Raw genomic sequence first — 26,179 nt, forward strand, 5'->3', positions numbered from 1 at the left:
TTGGGAGAATCTATGTTGTTTACAGCGTAAAGGCAGAAGGGAAGGAGGTATACCACTTACTTAACAGATATGCCAGTGGGAGGAAAAAGTCATTTTATTCAGATGAGGCACTTTCAATGTATGTGTTTGTGGTGTATGTGTGTGTGCACTTACACAAGGGGAATAGAGGAGGTGGTACAGGACAATAAATACTGTGAGGGTAAAGAAGCCCTCCCCCGAGCCGGCAAGAGGGCGTGGCAGCAGTATACAGAGCCTACAGAGTACAGTCCAGGGAGGTGGGCTCAAGGCTGTCTTGGAGGCTGAGATGTCCCCCTCAACACAAGAAGCCAAAGAAATTGGAGGAGCGAGGGGGTGGGCCCATGAGCATTGGCATCTGGTTCCTGTGGGTGATCTTGATCTGGAAGGGAAGGAGGCATGTTCAGATGCAGAACTTGGTGCCTTGGGGCTGGAGCAGCCGAGATTTGGGGGAAGATCTGCAGGGTACAGGGTGGGTTGCTGGGGCCCTAGAAAGGCCTTGGTAGGACAGCCACGGGCTGAGAAATCAGGGTGTGACAGGAATGGTATGCAGGGTAACTTCAGGCATCAGGAGGAAGTAGAGAAGCCATGGAATAGAGGTTCAGGATCCATGGAGCCTGAGGGTTCAGTTTTATAGGCACCAGCAATACTCACTGTACAGGGCGTCTGCATCCAGGGTTCTCCATCAATTTGCATGGGAAGGGTTTTTGTGGTGCTGTGGGAGGTCAAGGCAGGTTGGTGGAGATTTCTTTACCAATGGAATACTAAAGCTCTGTGTCCTAGGTTGGCTTTCAGAACCCTTAGTAGTGAGGAGGATCTCCTAGTACAGCCCCTCCCCTCCACTCCCATGACCCTGGTGCTCCTGGCCCCCCTCCTTCCCTCAGAGCCCCTGGCCGGCCAGAGTTTTCCTTACTGGAAGGTGATCTCAGAGCACTTGGCCAGCCGATGTCCAGCATTCTTAAGCTTGGTATAGATCTGGCCCATCTCGATTGCACCCTCCAGTCCTACTACTTCTAGCCGCTTGTCACTTGGGTCTGGGGGTGGAAAGTAGTGAGATAGTTTTTGCAGAAGCAGGGTGCCTCCAAAGACCATCACACCCTTAGTCCCGCTCCCTCAGCTTCCAAATCTGCTCCTCTCACCTGGTACACTGGTTTTTAGGATGTCAGGGTCGGTGATGACTTTAGCTGCAGAGCCTAAGGCCTGGTTGATCCCATGGGTATCCCCATGGGGTTTCTTGGTATCACCCCAGAGATTGGAGCCACCATGTGTGCTGGGAATGTTCAGCACTGCAATGCCTTCTAGAGACAGGGCGCTCAGATCCAGTGGTTTCCCACAGATCTGAGGGTAGGAGAAAAGAGATTCTTTTCTCATAATATAATCAGGGATGTGACATCTTCCTCCACACCAAATAACATATTGATCAGAAAGGCCAGGATTTTGAGTTTTGCAAGGGATGGAGAGAAATAAGGACTGGTATATCTTGAGAACTTGGGAACTCAAAATGGAGAGCTGAGAGGTCAAAGTAGAGGTTCAAGAATATGGGAAGTTCTTGAGGGCACCTGTGAAGGGAGAAACTAAGATACAACAAGCTGAAAAGGATATAGGGTTAGGTTTCATCATACCCACCTCAACTGTCAAAGACTCCTCCAGCTTTTTGCATGTTGAGAAGATGGATTCAGATGTAGCAAATTCGAAATACCATAGCTTGTTCTTCATTCTGTATCAGTCCCAACACAAGGCCCAGTAGGAAGGGGACAAGTTACACAGTTGGCAGGGATGAGCTAAATGACAGGGAAGGGCATCAACCTCCTGACTCTAGTCCCACACTCAAATCTTTAGGCTGAAGGGTTTCCTAGAGGTGTCACTGCCCATCTAAGTGCTCTCGTCACACTTGGCCACAACCTATCCCTGCCATGATGTACACCCACCCCCGGCCCCACTTTCCCTCACCTGCTGTTGAACTTCTCAGGACATTTCTCTCGCATCATGTGGAATCTGTGAGCAATAGAGGCATCCTGCAGAGTGCAGGGCATGTAAAATCAGAGCCCTGCCTCCTCTCAGCACAGAACTTTAACTTTCCCATTTGGGAGCAGTATGTTTCATGTTCTTTTCTTTTAACTCACATCACTGGACCTCACCCCAAATTTTCCTTTGTCACAGCTCCCTTAACCTCTACCTTCCCAGTCTTCCCTCTTCCAGCCTGTACCTGCTTAACCCCCACTTCCTCCCTTTCCCCGAGCCCACTCCACTGACCACACCAATGGAGAAGTAGTTATTGATGATTTGAAAGGGGACTGGGTCACTCTTTTCTTCAGTTTGTTGGGGTATCACCTCCACAGACCATCGATCCATATGTATCACCTTACTCGTCTCTATATCCTTGAGGATCTTCCCCAAATTCTGTCCCTCATACCCTAGGGATGGGGGAGAAGACAGGTTAGCCCTGAGCCCCAGGTCCCAGCGGGACCTCCTTTTAGCTCTCAGCTCCACAAATTCTCAGAGATCATCTGCCCTGGTTCTGCAGACCTTCCCAGCCTTTCCTAGTGAAATTGCAGGGCGCTTGGGCATGGCTCCCATGGACCAGTCTCCCATGGACCTTGCCAACCCTTTTCTCCACACTGGCATGGAGGATGCATGTTCCCAGTGTACATACACATCTAACAATAATGCCAAAGTTCATCTGGAACATTACACAAGATAGCCAGAAAAATTAAAATGAGTGATGAATGGGAATAATCTCTCTTTCTCTCTCCCCACTTCTCTCCCTGACACTTTCTCTTCTCATTCAACCAGATAGAACACAATATAAAGCAATAGTGTCCAAACAGTGTGATACTGGCACAGTGAATAGAATAAAAAGTAAAGAACAGAGTATCCAGAAATAGACTCATGTATATAAGGGAATGTAATATATGATGACATTTCAAATAAGTAAGGAAAAGATTATTTAACAAATGATGCTGGGTGCAAAAGTTATTCCTTATACCAAAATAAATTCAAGATACATGAAAGAACTTAAATCTAAAAAAAGGAAGCAGAATTTGTACTAGAAGAAAACACAAGTGAATGTTTTAACAATCTTTGAGTAGAAAAGACCTTTCTAAACAATAATACAAAGCAAGGAGCCAAAAAAAGGAAAGACTGATTTAACACAATTATATTAAAATTTAAAACTTAAAAATTTTTAATTATTTATTTATTTATCTTTAGAGAAGGGAAGGAGAGAAGAGAAATATCAATGTGTGATTGCCTCTTGTGCGTCCCCTGCTGGGAACTGGCCTGCAACCCAGGTATGTGCCCTGACTGGGAATCAAACCACAATCCTATGGTTCGCAGGCCTGCGCTCAATCCACTGAGCTACACCAGCCTGGGCAAAATTAAACTTTTGTATGTGTGCTGGGGGAGGGGTGTGCTGGGTGGAGGGGAGTGAAGGGGGGAATGGGACAACTGTGATGGCATAATTAATAATTTTTAAAAAAGACAAAATATAAGCCCTGGCTGGTGTAGCTCAGTGGATTGAGCGCAGGCCTGCGAACCAGAGGATCGAGGTTCGATTTCCAGTCAGGGCACATGCCTGGGTTGTAGTCCAGTTCCCTGCAGGCCAACTCCCAGCAGGGGACGCACAAAAGGCAACCATACATTGATGTTTCTCTCCCTCTCTCCTTCCCCTCTAAAGATAAATAAATAAAAAATTAAAAAAAAATTATGAGCAACTCAAAATTTAAAAAAAAAAAGACAAAATATAAATTGCAGCACATTTACACATTTAACATATTAACTTCCTCAACATTCATAAAAGCTTACAGGGGCCCTGGCTAGTGAGGCTCAGTGGACTGAGTGCTGGCCTGAGAACCAAAAGGTCGCTGGTTCGATTCCCAGTCAGGGCCCATGCCTGGGTTGCAGGCCAGGTCCCTAGTAGGGGCGTGCAAGAGGCAACCACACATTGATGTTTCTCTCCCTTTCTTCCTCCTTTCCCCTCTCTAAATAAATAAATAAAATCTTTTTAAAAAGATTTTTAAAAAAGAAAGGCTTCCAGGGTCAAGATGGTGGTGTAGGTAAACTGGATTGTCTCCTGGCACGACCACATCAAAATTACAACTAAACTTTAGAACAACCATCACTCAAAACCATCAGAAATTGAGCTGAATGGAAGTCCTACAACTATGGAATTAAAGAAGAAACCACACTGAGACCCGTAGGAGCGGTGGAGACCTGGAACAAGCTGGTCCCACACCCATGTGTGGCAGATAAAAATCAGGAGGGATATCTTAGGAGTGAGCGGTCCCAGCCCCACACTAGGACCACTCAGCCCAGGGTTCCAGTGCCAGGAAGGTAAGTCTCCATAACTTTTGGCTGTAAAAACCAGTGAGGATGGAAGCTGTAGAAGACAGAAACTTCTGCAGTCCCAGGCAGTTCCTCTTACAGGGCCTGCACACAGACTGACTCGGACTGGTGAGTCCAGCATGCGGATAGCAGATTGAAAGGCATCAGAGACATACAGGGAGAAAATGAATTGCACAGCATCAGAGCAAGAGCTGGGGCAGAGCTTTCTCCCACACAGAAGTGCTGGCAGAAGCCATTATTCCTTTTCTGAGCTTCCACCCCCCGACCCCACCCCCAGAGTTGGCAGGCAGGCACCATATGTGACCCTGCATCAACCTGGCTCACACTGTCTACCCTACCTTGGTGGTTCCCCGAAGCCCTGACCCACCCAACTTTTCAGCCCACACACTCTGTTTCCAGTGGCTTTTCTATATGAGTGGACTGTCTTGGCTCTTCTTATTTTCCTAGATTCTCTCAAAACAAGCAGCATCTGGCTTCAGCAAACCTCATACCTCCTGCTAATGTGCCCCAGGCCTGGCACTAGAGACAGCCAGCCTTGGTTCACAGCTTGGCCTCATTTGGGCACCTCCAAGCCCAGCACAGGTAGCAACCATCTGAAGATTGCTTTGTAGCTTATGCTGTGTGGCTCTGGACAGAATACAACTGGCAGCTGACCTTGGATGTGCCAACAGCAATCAAGGCTCATCTACAACAGGAGGGTGTACACAGCACACATGGTGGGCACACCTTGAATACCCAGCTTGGATAATAGGGGAGGCTGTGCCACTGAACTCTAGAGAACACCTACTACGTTAGGCCACTCTGCTAAGCCTTGGAAATGTAGTAGCTCTACCTAATACATAGTACAAACACGTGGAGGCTGCCAAAATGAGACAAAGAAACAAGGCCCAAATAAAAGAGGAAAATAAAACTGCAGAAAAAGAACTGAACAAAATGGAAACAAGCAATCTACTAGATGCGGAGTTCAAAACACTGGTTATAAGGATGGTCAGTGAACTTAGGGAGAACCTCAACAGCATTTTAAAAATCCAGTTAGAAATGAAGGATACACTAATTGAAATAAACAACAGTTTACATTGAATTAAAAATAGAGAGGATAAAGCTGAGAATCAAAACAGCAATTTGGAATATAAGGAGGTAAAAAACAACCAGTTGAAACAAAAACGAGAGCCCTGGCTGGCATGGCTCAGTAGATTGAGCACTGGTCTGAGAATCCAAAGGTTGCTGGTTCAATTCCCAGTCAGGGCACATGCCTGGGTTGCGGGCCAGGCCCTTGGTTGGGGGTGTGTGAGAGGCAATCACAGACTGATATTTCTCTTCCCATCTTTCTCCCTCTCTTACCCTCTTTCTAAAAACAAATAAATAAAATCTTTACAAAAACAGTAACACGAAAAAATGAGGATCCAAAACTATCCAAATGAGGATAGTGTAAGGAGCCCCTGAGACAACTTCAAGTATACCAACATTTGCATCATGGGGGTGCTGGAAAGAGAAGAGAAAGAGCAAGAAATTGGAAACCTGGGTACAGATTCAAAACAGTTTTCAGCTTCCAGCCAAGATGGAGGTGTAGGTAGATACACATTGCTTCCTTGCACAACCAAGAGGATAACAACCACTTTAAAAACAAAAAAACAACCAGAATTGCCAGAAAATTGAACCATATGGAAGTCCAACAACCAAGGAGTTAAAGAAGAAACATTCATCCAGACCCGAAGGAGAGGCAGAGATGGGTGGCTGGAGTAGAGCAAGGTGGTGGCTGGTGTACTGGGTGAGCAGCAGCTGGTGGACCAGGTGGTCTCATATTTGTGTGCAGATAAACCAGGAGGAACAACTGAGGAGTGAGACAGACCATGCAACCCAGGATCCAGTGCTAGCAAAAGAAAGCTTCAAAAACCTCTGGCTGTAAAAACCTGTGGGGGTTTCAGCAGCAGGAGAAACTGCCAGTCTCACAGGAGAGACCATCTGAGGGGCCCACAGGATCCTAGAATATACACAAACCTACCCACCCAGAATAGGCACCAGGGCAGCACCAGAAAGGGCAGAATTTGCTTGTGGGAACTGAGGGAAGTGACTGAAAGTGGGGTGAGAGCAGGACGAGCAGCATTGTTCCTTCTCTGACCCCTCCCCCAGATACGGTCAAGTTAAACCAAGACCTTATTACATGAAATGTTAAAGGGACTATCTAAGAAAAAGAAGAAGATCAAAACTATGAACAGTAAAATGACAACTAAGTCACAACTTTCAACAACTGAATCTAAAAACCAAAACAACTAGAATAAGAACAGAATCATGGAAATGGAGATCACATGGAGGGTTATCAGCAGGGATGTGGAGGGGAGAGAAGAGGAAAAAGATAAAGGGAATAAGAAGCATAATTAGTAGGTATAAAATAGACAGGGGGAGGTTAAGAATAGTATAGGAAGTGGAGAAGCAAAAAAACTTGTATGTTCGACCCACGGACATGAACTGGGGGCAAGGAGGATGCTGGAGAAAATGCGGGTAATGTGGGTATCACGTGCAGGTGGATAAAGGGGAGTAAAAAGTGGGCCAACTGTAATAGCATAATCAATAAAATATAATTAAAATAAATAAAATAAAATGCCGAAGGTTAAAAACAAAGAGAGAATCTTAAAAGCATCAAGAGAAATGCAGTTAGTTACCTACAAGCGAGTTCCCATAAAATTGTCAGTTGATTTCTCAAAAGAAACTTTGCAGGCTAGAAGGGATTGGCAAGAAATATTAAAAGTGATAAGAAGCCATGACCTACAACCAAGATTAGTCTACCTAGCAAAGTTATCATTTAGAATGGAAGGGCAGATAAAGTGCTTCCCAGACAAGAAAAAACTATAGAAGTTCATCATCACCAAACCATTATTGTATGAAACGTTAAAGGGTCTTCTTTAAGAAGACCAACAATATGAACAACAAAATGGCAATAAATACTTATCTATCAACAATTGAGTCTAAAAAAACAAACAAACTAAGCAAGCAGACAGAAACAAAATCTTACATAGAGAGAATATTTTGATGGTTGCCAGATGTGGGGGGGGGGGTTAGGATATGGTGAAAAAAGTGAAGGGATTAAGAAGCACAAATTAGTTAAAGAACATATATGCATGACCCATGGGCATGGACAACGGTGTGGGATTGCCTCAGGGAGTGGCAGGGGGTTGGGTAGACTAGGGCAAAGAGGGAAAACTGGGACAACTGTAATAGCATAAATGATAAAATACAATTTTTTAAAAAGCTTACATCCCTGGCCAGGTGGCTCTGCTGGTTGGAGTATCATCCCATACACCAAAAAAGGTTGCAGGCTGGGTCCTCGGTCAGGGCACATACCTAGATTTAGGTTTTGATCCCTGGTTGGGGTATGGATAGGAGGCCACAGATCAATGTTTCTCTCCCAGATTGATGTTTCTCTCTGTCTCTCCATCTCTCTGTCTGTCTGTCTGTCTCTCTCCCTTTCTTTCTAAAATCAATAAGTGCATCCTCAGGTGGGGATTAAAACAAACAAATAAATATAAATGTGTTCTTTAAGAAACTTATGTTATTAGCCCTGGCTGGTGTGGCTTAATGAATTGAGCACTAGCCTGCAAAACAAAGGGTTGTTTGTTTTAATCCCCTTTCTTTCTCCCTCTCTGTCTCCTTCTCTTCCCCTGTCTAAAAATAAATAAGTAAAATCTTTTTTAAAAAACCATATTACTATATTTATAAAGTCAATGGAAAATAGGCAAATAACACAAACAAGCCAATCAGAGAAGAAATACCAATAGTCAATTTGCATATTAAAGATGCTCAATATTATTAATACTTAAAAGAATTGCAAATTAAAACAATGAGTAACTTTCTGTTGCCTATCAGATTGACAAAGTATAAAGAGATTAAGAAAACCAAGTGTTAAAGAGGCTATGGCCTTGGCTGGTAAAGTGAAAGGCCACTGGTTTGAGTTCCCATCAGGACACATACTGAGGATGTGGGCCAGGTCCCCAGCTGGGGGCTTGCAAAAATCAGCTGAACAATGTTTCTTTTCTCTCCCTCTCTTTCTCCCTCCCTTCCCCTATCTATAGAAATAATAAATAACTATATAAAATATAGGGTACTGTGAATAAACTGGCACTCTCATTTGCTGTTAGTTGGAACATATATTGGTATTTCATTTTTGGAAGGTAATTTGGCAAATTTTATCAAAATGTTATCAAATTTTATCAAAACATATCCTTTGACACAGCAATTCCACTTACAGGAATTTCACCTACAGAAACTAACACACACGCGCACAAGGATGGATGTACAAGGAAGTCTGCAGAGTTATTTCTAAAATGGCAAAAAAAACACCCTGGAAACAATCTAAATGCTGGTCAGTAGGGGAAGGTTATATAGACGATGGCAAATTCATGCCATTGAAATAATGTGCAGCCAGTGAATGCAAAATGAAATTTACATGTGCTAACACAGAAACATTTCCAAGACACATCATGCAATGAAGAACCAGAAAAATCTGGGTAATAGAATCCTTTTTATGTTTGCTTAAAAGTCATGTGTGTATGTGGGTGTGTGCATGTAAAAACAGAAACATTAGTGCAAATAAGAAACAGTGGTTATCTCTGGGAGGTACAAGGAATTTGGTGAGGAGCAGGGAAGGAGAGACCTGAATGTGAAGACTTACACATTTTACTTTAAAAAATGTTTTTACCCTGAGCCCTGGCTGGTGTAGCTCAGTGGATTGAGCCCGGGCCTGTGAACCAGAGCATCGAGGTTCAATACCTAGTCGGGGCACATGCCTGGGTTGCAGGCCAGGTCCCCAGTGGGGGGATGCATGAGAGGCAACCATATATTGATGTTTCTCTTCCTCTCTCCTTCCCCTCCCCTCTGAAGATAAATAAGTAAAATCCTTAGAGAAATTTTTTTTACCATGAAAATGTACTGAGGTATTATTTGTGTCTTTTTTTCAAAGAAGATAACTAATCAAACGTAAAATTTTCATACTCTTTGAGCCAACAATTTCACTTCTTGAAACCTCTCCTGGAGAAATTCTCACATCTGCGTGCACAGATAGATGAGACGGTGCTCACTGCGGTGTGGTTTGCAATAAAAAACTGAATGCTGCCCAAACGCCTATCAATAGGGGAATGGTTAAATAAGTTATGATGGGTGCGCTCCCTCCCAGGAGCACACCCACGCCTTTCTTTCTTCTCAAGTACGAATCTTCTAAACTCTAAGGGACCCCATGAGACTTGTGACCAGGGGAGCAATGGGCAGCAGCTGCTTATCCCAGGCTAACTCCCTGAACAGGTTTCCAAGGCCCCCTTTTCTGACTTTGCAGTGAGCTAACAAGCAGCTCTGCCTTGGCTCACTTCTGTCACTATGACTTTTACTTCTGCAGCCCAGTGTGGCTCACTTCTTACTTATAAAGTTTCTAGACAGCCAGAGCAGCCCCACCTAGGCTCTCTTCTGGTACTTCTTCTGTCCTATGCCCTTCCTTGTTTCACTGCCTCCAGCCTTAATAAATATACTCTTAAAATATAAATAAATAAATAAATAGATAGATAGATAGGTAGATAGATAGGTAACTAGCCCTGACTGGTGTGGCTCAGTGGATTGAGTGCTGGCCTGCGAACCAAAGGGGGGCTGGTTTGATTCCCAGTCAGGGCACATGCCTGGGTTGTAGGCCAGTTCCCAGCAGGGGNCCTTCCTTGTTTCACTGCCTCCAGCCTTAATAAATATACTCTTAAAATATAAATAAATAAATAAATAGATAGATAGATAGGTAGATAGATAGGTAACTAGCCCTGACTGGTGTGGCTCAGTGGATTGAGTGCTGGCCTGCGAACCAAAGGGGGGCTGGTTTGATTCCAGTCAGGGCACATGCCTGGGTTGTAGGCCAGTTCCCAGCAGGGGACACACGAGAAGCAACCATACATTGATATTTCTCTCCCTCTCTCCTTCCCTTCCCCTCTGAAGATAAATAAATACAATCTTTAAAAAACAATGACATTCATGCAATGCAATGCTATTCTGTAACAAAAAGAGTGAGGAAAACCTGAATGTCCTGAAATAGAATGCTAATCAAGATGAATTGTTTAGTTAAAAAAAGAAGAAAATCATTTGTAAAATGATCTCATTGTTTAAATATGGTTTAGTATATGTCTAGGAAAAAAAAAAAGAAACATGAAAAGATAGATTCCAAAACTCTAGGGAGTAGAGTACAGGGAACTTTCACTTTCTTGGCATGTATATCTGATATGTTTAAATTATTTTTTAGCACAAGCATGTATTATTTTTGTAATCAGGAAGAAAAAGATTACGAAAATGGGTCTTCACTTCCTCACATTCCATTGATAGTTCAACACACTGTAACTTGCCTTTCACCATATCACCCTGTCGAAACTCTTTTGGCAAACACTGCCAATGATTCCTGCCAAAGCCAATAGTATATCTTCCGTTCTTTATTTTAAGTCATGAAACTACTCAGTTGGCTTCTAAAATAGTAGTCTCTAAGTTACAGAGGACCCTCTCTGACTGCTCCTTCTTAGTCTCTGTGGTGGGAAGAATAATGGCATCTCAAAGACGTCCACCTCCACAATCTGTAAATATGCTGCCTTACATGGCAAAAGAGACTCTGCAGATGCGATTAAACTAAGAATGTTTAAATGGGGAGATTATCTGGCTTATCTGGGTGGGCTCAGTGTAACCACTGCGTCCATATAAGTGAGAGAGAAAGGCTTGGACAGGTCAGAGGAAGGGACAACAGCAGTAGAAGCAGCGCTGCTGGTTGCCAGGGGCACCATGGGCCCAGCCACACAGACAGCTTCTAGCAACTGGAAAAGGCAAGACGAGGGATTCTCCCCTAGAGCCTCCAGAAAAGACACAAACCTGCCAACACCTTGACTTCAGTGCCGTGGGACCTATTTTGGACTTCCGATCCTCAGAACTTTAGGATGATCAATTTTTGTGTTGTTTTAAGCTACTATTTGTGGCAGTTTGTTATAGCAGAAATAGGACACTAATACAGGCTCTGTTAATAATTCATCTTCTTCTGCCCAACCCTTAAATAGGGTGTTTATCAGGATCTTCCTGTCCTTGTCCACCTTCTCTTCTTAACTCTTTCCCTGGTAACTTGTCTATTCTCAGGATGTCAGTTACTTCCCAGGAGCAGGTGACTCTTAAACCTGTATCTTTAGCCTGGCTTTTCTCCTAAATTCTCAACACTGATTTCTAACTACCCACCACCTATCTCCATCTGGGCGCTCCACTGACACCTCAATTCAGCATGTCTAAAAATGAATCTTTCTTCCTTAAACTAGTCCGCCTCCTGCATCCCATATCTTAATAAATGGCATCCCCTCTTCCCAGTCCACACACCTAGGAAATATCCCTAACTTGGCTTTGCCTCCTCCACCAAAATCCATTACCAAATACTGTGGCTTTCACTTCATGAGCACCACTGCTGTGGCCTCAGCGTTTGTGTTCATCATCTCCTAGACTACCGTGGTGCAGGCAACGTCCTATCCTGTTCCTTCCTCCAACCCAGCCTCCGCACAACTCCCATATTCCTTCCATCTTCCCCTCTGCACATCTCAGGGTTTTTTTGTAATATCAAATTTTCATTAGTGCTGTATTTATATCCTTATTTTCATGATTCAGATTGCATAAGCAGAAACTGCCTATGAGAGTCTCATTCGCAGAACACACAGTGAAGACTCAAAACATGTGATTTCAAAGTGTCTAATACTGTCAATGAAAAACAGAGTCAGATGTTGAGGATTTAAAAACTAGCCAGAATAGATTTAAATTGTAATATGTACTCAGAGATATTTCTACTTTCTGGAATAATACTTTATATATAGAGAGAGTAATTTTATTATACATAGACAGTATAATATTTTATATATGTCTTTTGTAAGTTTAAGAGTTCCTCGCAGTTCAGGAATTGCACATTCGAATTCCTCAGTGGTTAGAAAGGTAAAGTGAATAAGTAGATAGTAGTAGCCCAGGGGATGTGGTGAATCAAAGAATGCATTACTCAGTTCTTAGAAATAACCAAAGTGAAAAAACATTAAAGCACTGCAAGGCAAACAATACAAATCATTTCTGTAGGCTGTCAGCTTTCACACTCTAGCAGGATGAAGTCAAACCTCCGCAGCACAGCATCGTGACCCTCCACAGTCTGGAGTCTACTCGACTCAGCCTTCCCTCTCCCTACTGCCCCTCTGCACCTTGTATCCCAGTCACAGCGAATGACTCACACTTTCCCTAAGGCACCACTACGTTGTTCGGAGGCTCCAATGACTTTGCACAGTTTCTTCCGCCTAAAACGTTTTCCACCCTTCTTAGCAGACCCCTGTTCTATAATCTCCTGCCACATCTCAGAGCTGGACTCTGAGTCCCACTGCCTCCCACTCCTAGACACCTCAAACTCAACCTGCCCCACGCTGACCTCTTTACTACCAGTACTATCCCCTTGACTCTTTTTTTTTTGAAGAAAGCAAAAGACTAGAAGTGGGAGTGCAGTTAGAAGACTGTTGCAATAAGCTTGGGAAGAAATTATGATGAATGAATAAGTGACCTGATTAATTGGTTGAATGAATGAAGGAATCATGGCCAAGCTCCCTGCTAGTCCCATCACTCAGCATCTGGCTTAGCTCTTATACAACCTTTCTTATTCCCACATGGTCCTCCATCCCCATGTTCTCTGATGCTCTGAGCCCTCACAGTTGGTTGGGCGAAACAGAGGCTTTTTTTAGGTTTATAGGAAGAGGACCATCACTCTTTACCCTTCTAAGTTTAGGCTGTTGTCCTTGTTTCTTCCAAAGCTCTCTTCTTTTGGGACAATTCACTCTGGTACCCACCCACCAGTGGCTCTTCTTCCCCAACTTTCTCTGTACACCAGATGCCTAGATACCTTCTAGGCGTGTCTCCCTTCCAACCCAACTCCACCCATTTCCCAGGAAAACATTTCTAATAATTTACCTCCGCCCCATCTGAGGCAACGGGCAAGGTCATTTCCAGTACCCAGGGGCAACACAGCAACAGGAGGCACAAAAGGCAAGTTGGCTTTGTCTGGGGAGGCAGGTGAGGAGATGGATGGGAGGGAGTTAGCTCTGGAAGGCCACTGCCCGAATGCTCTGCCCGGGGCTCTCTCTGCACTGACCAATGGTCTCTAGGATCCAGCCTACTGTGCCATCTCCACCACACACCAAAATCCGGTAATCAGGAACTTCTCTGAAGAATCTAAGCCTGAGACAAAAGGCAAGAGGGAAGGTGAGGAAGGATAACAGGAACTGCGCTGCTCAACTCCTGAGCAGGCAGATTACTTCCTTTCTGCACTTTCCTTATAACCTCTGTCAAAACACGTATTTCTATTATGGGCAGAGAAACAGTACAACAGGGAAAGTTATAGCTGCTCCTCAGTGGTTAGGGAGAAATTGGTATCTTCATCTTTGGAGAGCACAACGACCATGAGCCAGAGCACTCAGAAGTGAGACTACTCAGTGACCTTAGAAAAAACAGCACTCTGAATTATGGCTTCTTGGGGTCCCCTGGCCCTCCCTCTCAAAATGCACTCTTCCCTGCTCTCCCTGACCACTCACAGACAGGCAGTCACACATAAACACTTTGATACAGGTCTCGACCTTCACTCACCCAGGCTCAGGCCCATCCTTCAGGAGGTTGAACACCTGTCGAGGGTTTAGCAGATACTGGAATTTCCAAAGCACTCTATGTGAGGGGAAAAAGAAAAGCTCATGGCAGGGGATGGAATTTCTGTACCCCACCCTCTTTTTTCCTTTTTTTAAAAGATTTTATTTAGCCCTGGCTGGTGTAGCTCAGTGAATTGAGCATGGGCCTGTGAAGCAAAGGGTCGCTGGTTCGATTCCCAGTCAGGGCACATGCCTGGGTTGCAGGCCAGTTCCCAGCAGGGGATGCACAAGAGGCAACCATACATTGATATTTCTCTCCCACTCTTTCTCCTTCCCTTCCCCTCTAAGCTACACCAGCCAGAGCTGTACCCCACCCTCTTGATTTCCTCCTCAAGGCATATTCTTTCTATACACACAGATTCCCAGTCTCTGTCAGTCCTCTTCTTGCATATTAGGAGACTCAGTATTATGTCTTCTCACCTCTCTCCCTGCTTCCCGCCACTCTTAGGGTTGACAAAGACCAAAAGTGGGTGAGTGTTAGCAACAGGGTCAATCTGCATGGGAGAAGAAAACAAGGTTAAGGAACGCCGGATTTTGTTAGTGTTCAGATGGGCCCTGGAGACAGGGACAGATGGCTGTCATTTCCTCAAGATACTCTTCCCCTCCTCTTCCAGGGTGGGGGCTTCTGTAGAGAGGCACAGTTCCCCAGGTTTTCCACCTCATCCCCCACAACAGGGCTCCAGTGAAGGAAAACCGCCCCCACCAGGAAACCCAAGCCTCTCAGCCTTGTACCCGCAGAGCCTCAGACGTGCTCAAATTTACATCATCCATGGACTTCTGGCTTGCTTTGCTAGTTTTATGCTCCTGTCCAGAGGCCTAGGAAGGGAAACAATGGGAAGGAAAATAAGATTGTGTGTGAATCCCTAAAAAGATGAGGGTCTGACTTGAATCCTAAAAGTATAACCTCTCTGCTCTCAGTGACATTGTGTGTGTATTTTCAAAGTGGGGAAGCACTCTTGTCCCCTCCCAGCCACTGCCCACACGTCTCACCAGGACGCTGGGGTAGATGGAAGATGGGGGCAGAATGTGGTCCCGGAGCAGCCCACAGTCACACTCGTGGCCCATGGCTTGCAGGCAGTCATCGTGAATCTGAAAGACAAGGTTGGCATGGAGAGTTCATGGAGGGAATCCTGTCACCTCTCAACTTGGGGTTCTGGTACTGGAAAGAGCACTTTGGGGAGCAGGCGCAACTGTGGCTGTAAGGGATATGCTGTTCTGGAGGCAAGAAGACCTAGTAGAGGGGAGGGCAGAGGGCGGCTTAAGCAGGGGTTCCGAAGTACAGCCTGCAGATAGCTCCTGAACTGACCTCTAGGTGGCACCACACACAGTGTAGCCCGACAAGACCATGGTAGACACGGATTTTTTTCTGACAGCGGTCGCATCTTCCCGACAAACAGCCTCCTCGCACCCACACGTGTGACTGGACCTGGGGGAGAAAGGTAATCTCTGTCTGAGAGGGTCTGAGCAAGGGCTGAGGGGGTGCTGAGGGTAGCAAAGGGCCAAGGACCAAGGGCCAGACTCTGGGTGGTGATGGGGTGGGCATGGGGTCACTCACACCAATGTCCTTCCGAGACTTGGCATAGGTGCTGACTTCACAAGGCAGGGCCTTCATGGCGCACTGGTCATGAACAGTGTACTTACAAACTGGGCGAAGGGGAAGAAGGTCAGAGCCTTAGCTGCAGCCCCTCCCTCTATTTCCTCCTTATCTGGGGGTGCGGTGGGACCACTCACTGAAACAAGACATACAACCCCTTGCTGTGAGAGTATGGGAGAGAATTAAAGCTGGGGGTAGGGGCTCTTCCCCCGAAAAGAGCAACTGCTACTGCATGCCTACCCCAACTCCACCCATGCGCCAGTAACGGGGCGGGATGATGCCAAGGGGGCCCAGGTGTACCAGTGATGATAACAACTCATTCTTATTGAAGCGTTAATAGCAGGTGCATGCACTGGGTGAAACGCTTTTCTTGCATCAACTTATTTAATGCTCACAATTACCTAATTTTCAGTTGGGGAAATGATGGCTTAACTAGGTGACAAAATTGGTCACTGGCAGAGTCAGGATACAAGTCTAGGTCTCACTATGTTCCGAGTCCCATGCTTCTGCAGATATCTGGGCTGCCCCTCTGCCCCGCACTCCCAGGCCCCATCACTCACGGTTACAGCACAGCCCCTGTTTGCCAAGACCAATGCTGGACTCGCACAGGTTGCAGTAGACGGGTCGGGAGAACCTCTTGGGTCTCCACATGTGCTGCCCATTGTCCTTCAGGGTCTAGGAGGGCACAGCAGATGCCGGGGAGTGTCTAAGCCCTTAGAAGGCCAACCTCTGGCAGGCACAACCTGCCTTAACTATCCTCACAAGTCGCTCCTACTCACCATCTCTAGACCCAGCAGCACTAGGAGCGGCACGGTAGTGGCCCCAGCCCGGAGCCACTCGGCTAGGGACACAGAGCCACTGCCATCGTAGTCGATCTCTTTCATCATTTCCTGAAGAATCTGAGCAGAGAATGGGGGGACCTTTGGCATGAGTAGCCCCTCAAATCTGACACCTCTCCACAGCCCCCAGGACACCCAGTCCAGCCATCCTGGCCAAGGGAACCAGGCTACCTGTCATAAATGGGGTAAAGTATGCGCAGGCTCACCAGGGAGAAAGTACAAGAAGGGACATGAAGGAAGAGCTGCCTTACCGGCCTCAGCTCAGACACATCCCAATCCAGGTATTCAGCCACTCGCATCATCTGTATGATAATTTTGTCCACTTCCTGGGGGCCAAGAGAGTAAGAGCCACAGCCATATCCCACCTCACTACCACCAATCAAACCACTCTCTAGATACCAGAGTTCTGGGTTCCACCCCCAGACCCGCCACTCAGTCTCAGGTGCTTGTGCTGAGTAAATGAGTATCTATGCGTGAATACTATGTTTGCAAGGCAGCCCCCAATTCATGTCTCCATCCTCCTCTTTTAGGGGTCAAGAGCTTGGAACCTACTCCCAAATTTAGTCCTAGAGGACTCAACTTCTCCCTCTAGCTTCCTCTGTTTCTTAAGATCCTGGAAGAGTTGGGACAGGAGGGCACAGACAAATGGACACATACTCCCTTGCCCAGCATACAGGTCCCCCAACTCACTGAGCTGTCCAGGATCCCATTTCTGTCCATGTCGTACAGCTTGAAGGTGACTGTGGGGTGTTTTAGGGGGGCCAGGGTCAGTTTGTGAGGGATACCCAAAGAATCCATAACAGAATACAGGGGAAACAAAATGACAGGGAGAAACCTTTCGGAAGGAGAGCCCAGAGCTTGGGGCTGGGGCTGAAAAAGGACATAAAAAGGAAGGGGAACAGGCCTGGATCCTAACCTTACAGGGGAGATAGTACACACCTTCCACACCCTGAGAACACCCCAGGCCACCAAATGAAAATGTATAAGACATAGGAACTGGGGTGGCTATGATGGATCGCAGTAGGTGTAAGGAATCTGGGGGAACTGAGGAAATAGGCCCACTCTTTGGCCCCTCCCTGGCCTTCTCAGGCTTTAGGAATCCTGAAAAAATGAGGGAAGGAAGGCCGGGGAACACCCTCTCGCCCTTCACCTTTACTCCCCTCTCCCGGTCCACAATGGCAACTCACATTCTAGCTTGTCTTCTGGCCGGCCGCCCTCCAGAAGGGAAAAGTAGCAGGAGACATCACTGAGACATACCACATCTGGTTCGAAAAGCACAGATTTGAGGTTGGGCTCCCCTCCACTCTGGCTCTTGTGTTTTCCTTTATTTATCCCAACTCTTCCCTTTAACTTTGCTTCCTCCAGCTCTCAGACAAGCCGGGCCCACCTCTACCTCTTGCCCCCAAAATGAGACTCGATTCAGCTCTTACCCCAGACCCACACTAATTTGACTCTTCTTCAGGAGGCCCAGCCCATTCCCAACCATATGACCACACCTTTTTTTGCAGTCTCTTCTAAGGAGTAACTAGTCTGGAAGGACTGAAACAGTGCCAGGCTTAGGTGACTGGGAACATCATCCACTTCCAGATAGATTTTCAGGAACTGCCGGAATCCCTCATAGCCAATGGCCTATGATGAGAGCAACTGTATTACCCCGGGGAGCCTGCAGGATGGGAGCTGGGCGTTGAAGATGAGGAACAGTGGGTACAGAGACAGTAAGCGCAGAGCTGAGAAGCATCCAAGGCGGGAGTATGGTTTCTCGGGTTGAGTCCTGAATTAATAGAATATCTTGCTTCCTCCTAAATTGATAGCTGCAGTAACAAAGGATGTTGGGGTATCTCAAGGGAGGAGAGCAAGGGATGGGCCCAGAATAATCCCTGGAAATTGGGGATCCCAATGGAGTAGCAAAAACAAAGATGGGAGGAGTTGGTTCAGGAAAAGATTTCCTAGCTGCCACTCACATCTTCTTGGAGATATTTAGCCATTTCACCATCCTCAAAGAGCTTCAGGACGTCACTGACCTTCTTAGTGGAGTCTAGGTGGGAAGAGAATGAAAGAAGAGCATTAGTCTGGGTTGGCTGTCCCTGCCCTCTGCCAGTGTCCCACCCAGGCATCCAGCAGGAGAAAAGACTCAAGTGAGGTAAAGAAAGAAGAAATTCCAAAATACACAGAAATACAGAAAAGAAAAGCATTTCAGATCCTCCAAAGTGGTACCCTCTTCACTTTCTTCTCTGAGACTCAAAGCAGGCAGTCAAGGTTCAGAGAAGATGGGTGGAGAGCTGAGACTCCTGGCATCTCCCCATCTCCCTCTCCTCCTTTTTCCAGTTGTGGTTATATTTTAGGAGTGACTGGGTCAAGGCCTCTGGGGAAACTGGGGAAGGTGGGGGTGGAGAATGAGAAGGAAGAGGAGTGGTTCTCTGGGGTAAGAAGTAAAGGACCAAAGCCCTGGCTGGTGTAGCTCAGTGGATTGAGCACAGGCCTGCGAATCAGAGGATCACGGTTCGATTCCCAGTCAGGGCACCTGCCTGGGTTGCAGGCCAGTTCCCGGCAGGGGACACACGATACATTGTGTGTCCTCGGCAGAGGCAACCATACATTGATATTTCTCTCCCTCTCTCCTTCCCTTCCCCTCTAAAGATAAATAAATAAAATATTTTTAAAAAAAGAAGTAAAGGACCGAGAGAAAGACTCACATTCCATGTATTTTTGCAGCTGGGCAAAATCATTGGGGCTTATTAGGCCCCTCTCCTTGGCCATCTTTTCTTTTCCCTGAAGGATGGCCACAAAGGCAGCTTGGTAGTAGTACTTTTGGTGCCTGGACCTCCACTTTCCAGGGACGGTCTGGAAGAGGACAAGAGCATGGGGCTGAAAAGCCAGCAGAGACTCTTTGGTTCTCTCTACTCAGTGAATTCTCCACTTCCACTATTATTTCTGTTCTTTCTTTTCTCTGACTCTTTCCCTTTCCTTGTGTTCCTCTCCATATGTCTCTACCGCTCCCTGACAGAATCTGTCCTGGGTTTCTGAATCATCTTTCTCTCATCCATTCTGGGATCCTTCTCCAGGTCTCTGATTTCCCCCACCCCAATCTGTCTAAATTCATCTCTGACCACCCTCACCTTCCCGCCCCCACCCATGCTTTCCCAGTGTATGTCTTCGTTAGTGTGGCTCTCGTCTGCTTCTACCTTTTCTCCCCCACCCCATTCTCTCCAGTCTCTCCCAGGCTTGCACTCTCTCCCATCACAGATCCCACAGTACCGGCCCTCCGGCCCTCCGTGTGGTCTTCACTCCGGTGCCAACACGCCTTCCGGGCCACGACCCCATTTTGCTCCGCCTCCAGCCTCGGTCCCCATCCCCGCTCCGCCACCCACGCCCTGCAACGACCTCTAGCGCTTCTGACGCGTGACACAGAACCAACTCTGGCGGGGTCTCCAACCCTGGCTTTGCCTCGCCTCGCCTCGCCTCGCCTGCTGGGGAAGGGCGGGGACCCAGGCGCCGGAGATTGCGGGGAGGTAGGAGAAGACTGAGCACCTGCCTGGCTTCCCAGTTCCAGGAAGGTTGAGCTGAATGCGTGAGTGTCAGATTCTGGGGTCTTTCTTCTGTCCTGTTAGGTTAACTAGCAGTGTTTAGGGAGCCCCTACTTTTGGCTATGGGACCCAGAGACCAAAGAGGGGCCATCACGTGGATCATGCTGACAGCTGGCCCCAGAGCCAAGTAGTAGAGTGCAACTTGCCTTGAAGATTCAAAAACAGCAGTAACACTATCTCACGTTAATAGAGCACAGCATAGTGTAGCACCGTTTGGGACTCAAACAGAACTAGGGTTAGTCATATCTGGGGTCCATCCTTAGCTCTAAGACTTGGGCAAATTACACCTGTAAAAGTGGGAGAATGATACCTATCTTTCAGAGTTGTGAGGATGGTCAAATAATGTATAAAAAGTACCTACTATAACGCCTGGCATATAGAAGGCTTACAAGAAATGGTAGTTATTACTGTATTAACTATTAAAATAAAATTCTACAAGGTAAAAAAAAAAATATTGGGATGGCCATGCTACAGATTCCGAAACTAGAACTCCAAGAGGTTGGGACTTCCCCAGGCAGGGGACAAATGGAGGAACCAAAGCTTCAACCCAAGAACTGTGTGGCAGGGACCCCTGCTTGTCTTTCTGTCCTCTTGTTCCACTCTCCCCTTCACACACGACCTTTAGTCTCGCTGTCCTCCTTTCTGTTCCTCAAGCATACCAAATTCGCCCCTGCTCGGGGCCATGAGACGTACATACTGTTCTATCTGCCTGGAATGCCCTTCCACACTTCTGGCTCGGCTGACTTCTTGCCTAAGCTGAAATGTCAGCTCCTCCAAGAGACCTTCCCCCATCACTGCATCCTAAATAGCCCCGCCTTCCCACAGCACCTCCCTTTGTTTCGTTCATGGAACTTATCACAACTGGAAGTTATCTTGCTAATTGATTTTCTTCTCCAATCATTTTTCGGTTTTTCAGTCACAGTTGACATACAGTATTTTATTAGCTGCAGGTGTACACCCCAGTGATTAGACATTATATAACTAAGTGATCTTCCCGATAAATCTCAAACCTACTTTCTTCTTTGTTTACTGTTTGCCTTCTCCTACCAAAATGTAAGTTCCACCAGGGCAGGAACTTAATCTTATTAACCCCTCTGTGCCCAGTACCTGAAACAGCGTCCAGCATTTGGCAGGTGCTCCATACTGGTTGTACAGATAAACAGTTGTGTAAAAATCCTATTTGGAGAATATTAGTATTCCCAAATATTAATATTAATATTAATAATAGGAAATATTCTATCAGGGGGATCCATAAGACAATTTGGAGCACATATAGTAGGTGCTAAATAAATGTTTGTTAAATGAATGAATGAGGCTAAAAAGCACTTATTGTACTCAATCCAAAACTCTGACCTTCCGCCTCTTCTCTACCCACTTATTTAGGGCTTTTTGGATTAGGCTCAAGGAGGCAGTTAGGACCTATGAAAATTTCCTTTCTGATGGTGCAAGAATCTACTCTGTAGCCTCTGCCCTTGGGACAGCTTTGCCGCCAACCTCTACGGGGTACACCGTTCCTCTCCTGGGGGCTCTCTGGGAAGACTTAGCAAGGGGTTCCGGGACTGATATTCTGGAGGAAGGGCTCCACCCATCAGGCTCTTTTCAATGACCATAATCCAGCTTCTACTGCCAGCAGATCTAATGAATACATAATAGTTTTATGGCTAATGGGGCCTGTATGGCTTAATTAGCTGCTCTGATTACCTTTGGAGATTCTTAGATGGTTCCAAGGTTCTAGGAAATGGAATCTGAGCGAGAAGGAGACAGGGAGAGAACAAACAAGGGACAGCAAGGTACTATAGTTCTCTCTTTTCAAAATAACGCTTCCTAGCCACCCCTCCCCAGGTCTTAAATGTAGTATACAATAGAGGTTAAGAGAGTGAACTTCTGAATTAGATAAGCATGGATTAGAATCCTAGCTCTTGGGTGAGCTATTCCATCTCCCTGAACCTAGATAAAATGGGTACCTAGAGAAATCAGTCACAATGTGGAGATTAAATAAGATACTACATGCAAACTGCACAACACAGAAGAACTCTATAAATTCTAGCTATTATTATTACTATTATTTTATTATAATACAAGGGTGGTGCCTAGAGAAACACACTTCTGGAGGTTAGAAAAGATTATGTCTTTGACCCAGGAAGGTATAAATTCTAGGGACTCCCAATAGCAGCGAAGCCCAGTTAGTTGCACGCCTCCCCTGTGTCAGGTACGGACATGTAGTATCAGGATCCCGCGCTTTGCCTGTGGGAGGGTGAGAAGGTAGCTAGAAACTAGACTGTCAGGGTCCAGGGATGCCCCTGGGCTGAGACCTTGGATATAAGGGTTTCTGGGACCTTTCCGGTTGTTCTCCTGTTGCTGAAAGACAGCAGCTGCAGGATCCTGGGAGACTAATGACCTGTAACAAGTCCAGTTTTGTCCTCCCGCTCCATCCCAGCCCTGAGTCTATAACCTGGGCTAGTCCAGGCGACTGCCAGGGCTGGGAGGGTGGGGTCTGCTGCCTGCCGCCAGCTACTTGTGAGTCACCCTTCCCTTCCCTCCTTTGGTTTCCCTGCCTGCCTCTTTTCATTTGGAGTGAGAAAGTTAGAAGTTGACTTGGAGGTAAAGAATCCTAGGAGATCCACAGAGCTGGGAAGAAACAGAGGCCCAGAGACAGAACAACCCCCTCCAGGTTACACCCAGATTCTACACATCCTGTCCTTTTGTTCATTCTATTAAATCTTAGTGCCTTTGGTTTTCTAGTTCTTGTTTTAAACATTAAATACTGAAATTGCTGGTAAGCAACAGATTAATATAATTTCCAAAGCCAGTGCTAACCTGTCAAATCTCCCTTTTCACTTCACCAATTGCTCACATTCCAAGTCCCATACATTTATCATTCCTCAAGAATCAGCTATGCCTCCAGAATATGCAGGCTGACCCAGCAAGGAACCCCAAGGACCAGACGCTTGTTCTGGAGGTCCCAGAACTGACTTCCGAACTCCCTAACCCTCCAGGACTGAGGGAGGGTCTACTCTTCCCTGCCCATCCCTGCACCTAGTTAGTGGCCCCTGAGAGGGAAACATTTGGCTTGTTGGCTAGAAGCCTCAAAATTCGTTAAGTCTCCACAAACCTCACAGATGGCAGTGTTGCCTGATTCAAGGGGTGGCGTTTGTGTGGGGCGGGGGGGGGGCGGAGGGAGGGTGTCATTGTGTAGTACAGGAGGAAGTTCCGATGTTGGCACAGTTGGGGATGATGTGGGCTCCCTCGTTCTGGGGGTGAGGAGATGCCCAATAATATTTGCATTTCTTCCTCCATTTCAATGTGAAAAACGGGATTCAGACCCAGGTAGTTTCAGAAACTTCCCGGTGACAGGTGTGGAAAAGACAGGTGTGGGAAGTTGGGGACCAAGAGGCCAAACAAGAACCCTTCTCCACCCACGCGGCACTGTAGAGGTTCCAAAACGGACTTAACTCGGACTCGGTCCCTGAGAGCCGAGTTTCACCCTCCCTCCAAGAGAGCCAGAGGGATGCAGGGGAAGGTTTGGAGGGAACGCTGCCTACAGGGCTCCGGCCCAGCCCTCCCCCTGCCCCCGCGTCCCGGCGCTAACCCCCGGCTAGCTACCCGCTCCAGCGGTCGCGCTTCCTCCTTCTCTTCCCCGCAGCCCTACCCCAGCTGGAGGGGCGTCCCCTCCCGCAGCCCCCGCCCTTGTTGCTCGGGTAGGGCGGGCCGCAGGGTCTTGCGGGGTCCCTACCTTGCCTGCGGAGGGCGCGCGGTCGGAGCCGAAGCGCGGCGCGGGAGCTGGAGAGCGGCGAGCTGGGATGGAGGGGACGGGCCAGGCAGACACAGGCGCCGCGGGGCCGCCCCTCGCCTGACGACACAGCTGCCCGTCCCCCACCCGGGCCGCTCGCCCGCGCCCGACGCCCCCAACCCCGGGATGCCAGTCGTCAGAGGTGCAGGTTTTCCAGTTCACCAAACCTCATTTACCCCCTCTCCCGACTATCTCCTGGGCTCTGGGCTGTGCCTCTTTCTCCACATCCTGAGCTTCTCATCTTCCCGCCCTGGGGCCAACTGTTTCTATTTTCTCTTCCTTACAGTCACATTCAGCCTTTCCCTTCGTTCCAACCCTGGGAGACCAAGAAGGGGAGCCGGGCCGCTGATGGTACAGCTTGGCGGCTGCCCACCCAGCCAAAGTCTCACCCTCTCCTAATTGCTGCTATGCAGGAACTTTCCTTCCCAACTTCTTTCCATCCACTATCGACTAAATTCATACTCAGGCCATCCCACCGCAGCGAGGCCAGAGTTCCATACTCCACACCCTGAGGCCCAAACACTCACCCCACCAGCACTATGGGCTCCACACCTTTGACAGTACATGAGTGAACCTACATGAGGTTCCACACCTTTGACAGTACCGGGAGTGAACCTACCCACCTCTGCCTCCAGGTTCCTCACCTTGGTAAAACCAAGACCACAGAAATTTCACACTTGTTTTCCCAAGTTTAAGGACACCTCCTTCTCTCAAAACTCAGACTATCCCCTCGATTCTGGGGTGAAGGTACAAAGAGCACTCTGGTCTGTGTCCACCCACCTGTTCTTCATGCCCTAATCCTCCCACTTTACCTGCTAGCCTTGGTGGGTGGTATAGAAGGCTTCAGTCAAAAGGAGGGGTGAAAAGAGGTCCTTTTAGCCTCTCCTGTCTGGAGTCTGTTCTGCAGTTGTTAAGACTCTGGGGGCACCATGGTAGCAAAGCTAGTAGAGCAAGGGAGAGAGACAGAGGCCTAGGGACTTACTGGTAGGAACAGGGGACCCTGGCATCCTGCTTTCTGGCCCTGCCCCACCCAAACCCCCTCCTGCCCTTCATTGAAGTAGGGCACCAAAACAAAGGCTTGAGTTCCTGGAATCTTCCCTTTTACACCTGGTGGTGGAAGAAAGGGGGAGGGGAGAGCTCTGACTGGAAGGGTATATGTGCATGTTCTATATACTTTGTGTGTGTGCACACACCTAACTGTAATGTGTACCCACATTTTAGTACTAATTCCCATGTATAATGTGCACCCTTGTTTTTTCCCTCAAAATTTTGGGCAAAAAAGTGCGCATTATACATGGCCAAATACGGGATGAATACACACACACTTATAATGTATACATACTTTGGTGGGGGCTGAAGAGGAAGCATGACTATATGAGGACCTCTAGTGGAAACAGAAAAGTCCAAGCAGTTTTTGATCATTTCAAGACAGGCTTGTTGGAAGAGACTCCTCCATTTTCATCAAAAATATAGCTGCTGAGTAACGGGGTTTGGGAGTATTGTTGTTGCACCTGAACTGAAGATCTGGGGTAGGGGTTGGAGAGGGTTTGTCTCTCTGCTCCTGAGTCCCCTCCAGTCTTAAAAAGACACGCTTCTCATCTTTCGTCTCCCCTTCCTAAAATATGACCTCCTTAGTCACAAGGAATCATACACTTTTTTGAAGGCCTATTTTGCACCAGGTCTTGTACTTAGTCATAAGCAGAACTATTTTGTTCCAGGTCCTGTACTTAGTTCATAGGGCCACAACAAAGTGGTTTTAGTGTGTGCACGTGTGTGTGTGTGTGTGTGTGTGTGTGTGTGTAAAGGGCCCCCCAAGCCTAAGCCATCCTAAACAAACATACAAAATGTTAAGAACAAGTACCCTACCCCTATTCTAATCAGTTTCCTCCCCATTAACCTCTCATCTAGAAATACTGGAATGATACTAATCCTCAAAGCACTCAGCTTTCCTTGCAAATAACGCTTGCAGTGATACAACCTACATATGATCTAGGTTTCTCCATCATCCTTAGATATGTCCCTACATGAAGTTAAAGAGTTCCCTTTTAAGACATTATTTGATACTTCAAAGTGAGGCATGATCTCTTTAGTAAGGAATAAGATGGAATCAGTCACACTCTAAGCTTCTTTGTGTCTTCTTTAGGATCTGTGCCCCATCATCCCCTAAGTCAGTTATTGGTGGGGGTGTGAGGAAGAGAGGCCAAGTAACATCTAAGGAGGAGGCGTCTAATGACTATAGTTCCAGGTGCTCATTTCTTTAATCAACCACATCATAAAAATCACAAAGAAAGAAACCGCAATGAACAAAGGGAAAG

At 46.9% G+C, this 26,179-nt stretch overlaps 2 protein-coding genes across 5 annotated transcripts in view; one reads left to right on the forward strand and one right to left on the reverse strand.

Annotated features, from left to right (window-relative positions):
• Positions 1–70: 70 nt before the first annotated feature.
• On the reverse strand, positions 71–24,835 carry DGKA (diacylglycerol kinase alpha). 4 transcript variants are annotated; one of them, XM_037029982.1, is made up of 24 exons: positions 24,677–24,835; positions 19,184–19,331; positions 18,452–18,525; positions 17,987–18,119; positions 17,678–17,752; positions 17,181–17,230; positions 16,742–16,816; positions 16,431–16,550; positions 16,212–16,326; positions 15,613–15,701; positions 15,364–15,483; positions 15,048–15,146; positions 14,790–14,873; positions 14,478–14,551; positions 14,002–14,076; positions 13,511–13,596; positions 13,330–13,419; positions 2,269–2,429; positions 1,966–2,030; positions 1,642–1,732; positions 1,155–1,353; positions 929–1,049; positions 670–730; positions 71–397 (listed from the first exon to the last, which is right to left on the reverse strand). In XM_037029982.1, the coding sequence occupies exons 2-24, from the start codon at positions 19,245–19,247 to the stop codon at positions 314–316; spliced, it is 2,205 nt and encodes a 734-aa protein (XP_036885877.1). In that variant the 5' UTR covers positions 19,248–19,331; positions 24,677–24,835; the 3' UTR covers positions 71–313. The 4 variants fall into 4 exon arrangements, with proteins under 4 accessions (XP_036885877.1, XP_036885880.1, XP_036885878.1 ...); XM_037029985.1 differs by lacking the exon at positions 24,677–24,835 and adding an exon at positions 23,808–23,914; XM_037029983.1 differs by lacking the exon at positions 24,677–24,835 and adding an exon at positions 21,776–22,047.
• PYM1 (PYM1 exon junction complex associated factor) overlaps positions 19,949–26,179 on the forward strand; it is a 28,104-nt gene continuing 21,873 nt past the window's right edge. The window contains exon 1 of the mRNA XM_037029990.1: positions 19,949–20,058. Coding sequence (XP_036885885.1) covers positions 20,055–20,058 — 4 coding nt within the window. The 5' untranslated portion in view covers positions 19,949–20,054. The remainder of the gene's footprint in view (positions 20,059–26,179) is intronic.

The sequence above is a fragment of the Sturnira hondurensis genome, unplaced genomic scaffold (genome assembly GCF_014824575.4).
Source record: "Sturnira hondurensis isolate 20B ecotype Veracruz unplaced genomic scaffold, ASM1482457v3 Scaffold0020601, whole genome shotgun sequence".
NCBI lineage: Eukaryota > Metazoa > Chordata > Mammalia > Chiroptera > Phyllostomidae > Sturnira > Sturnira hondurensis.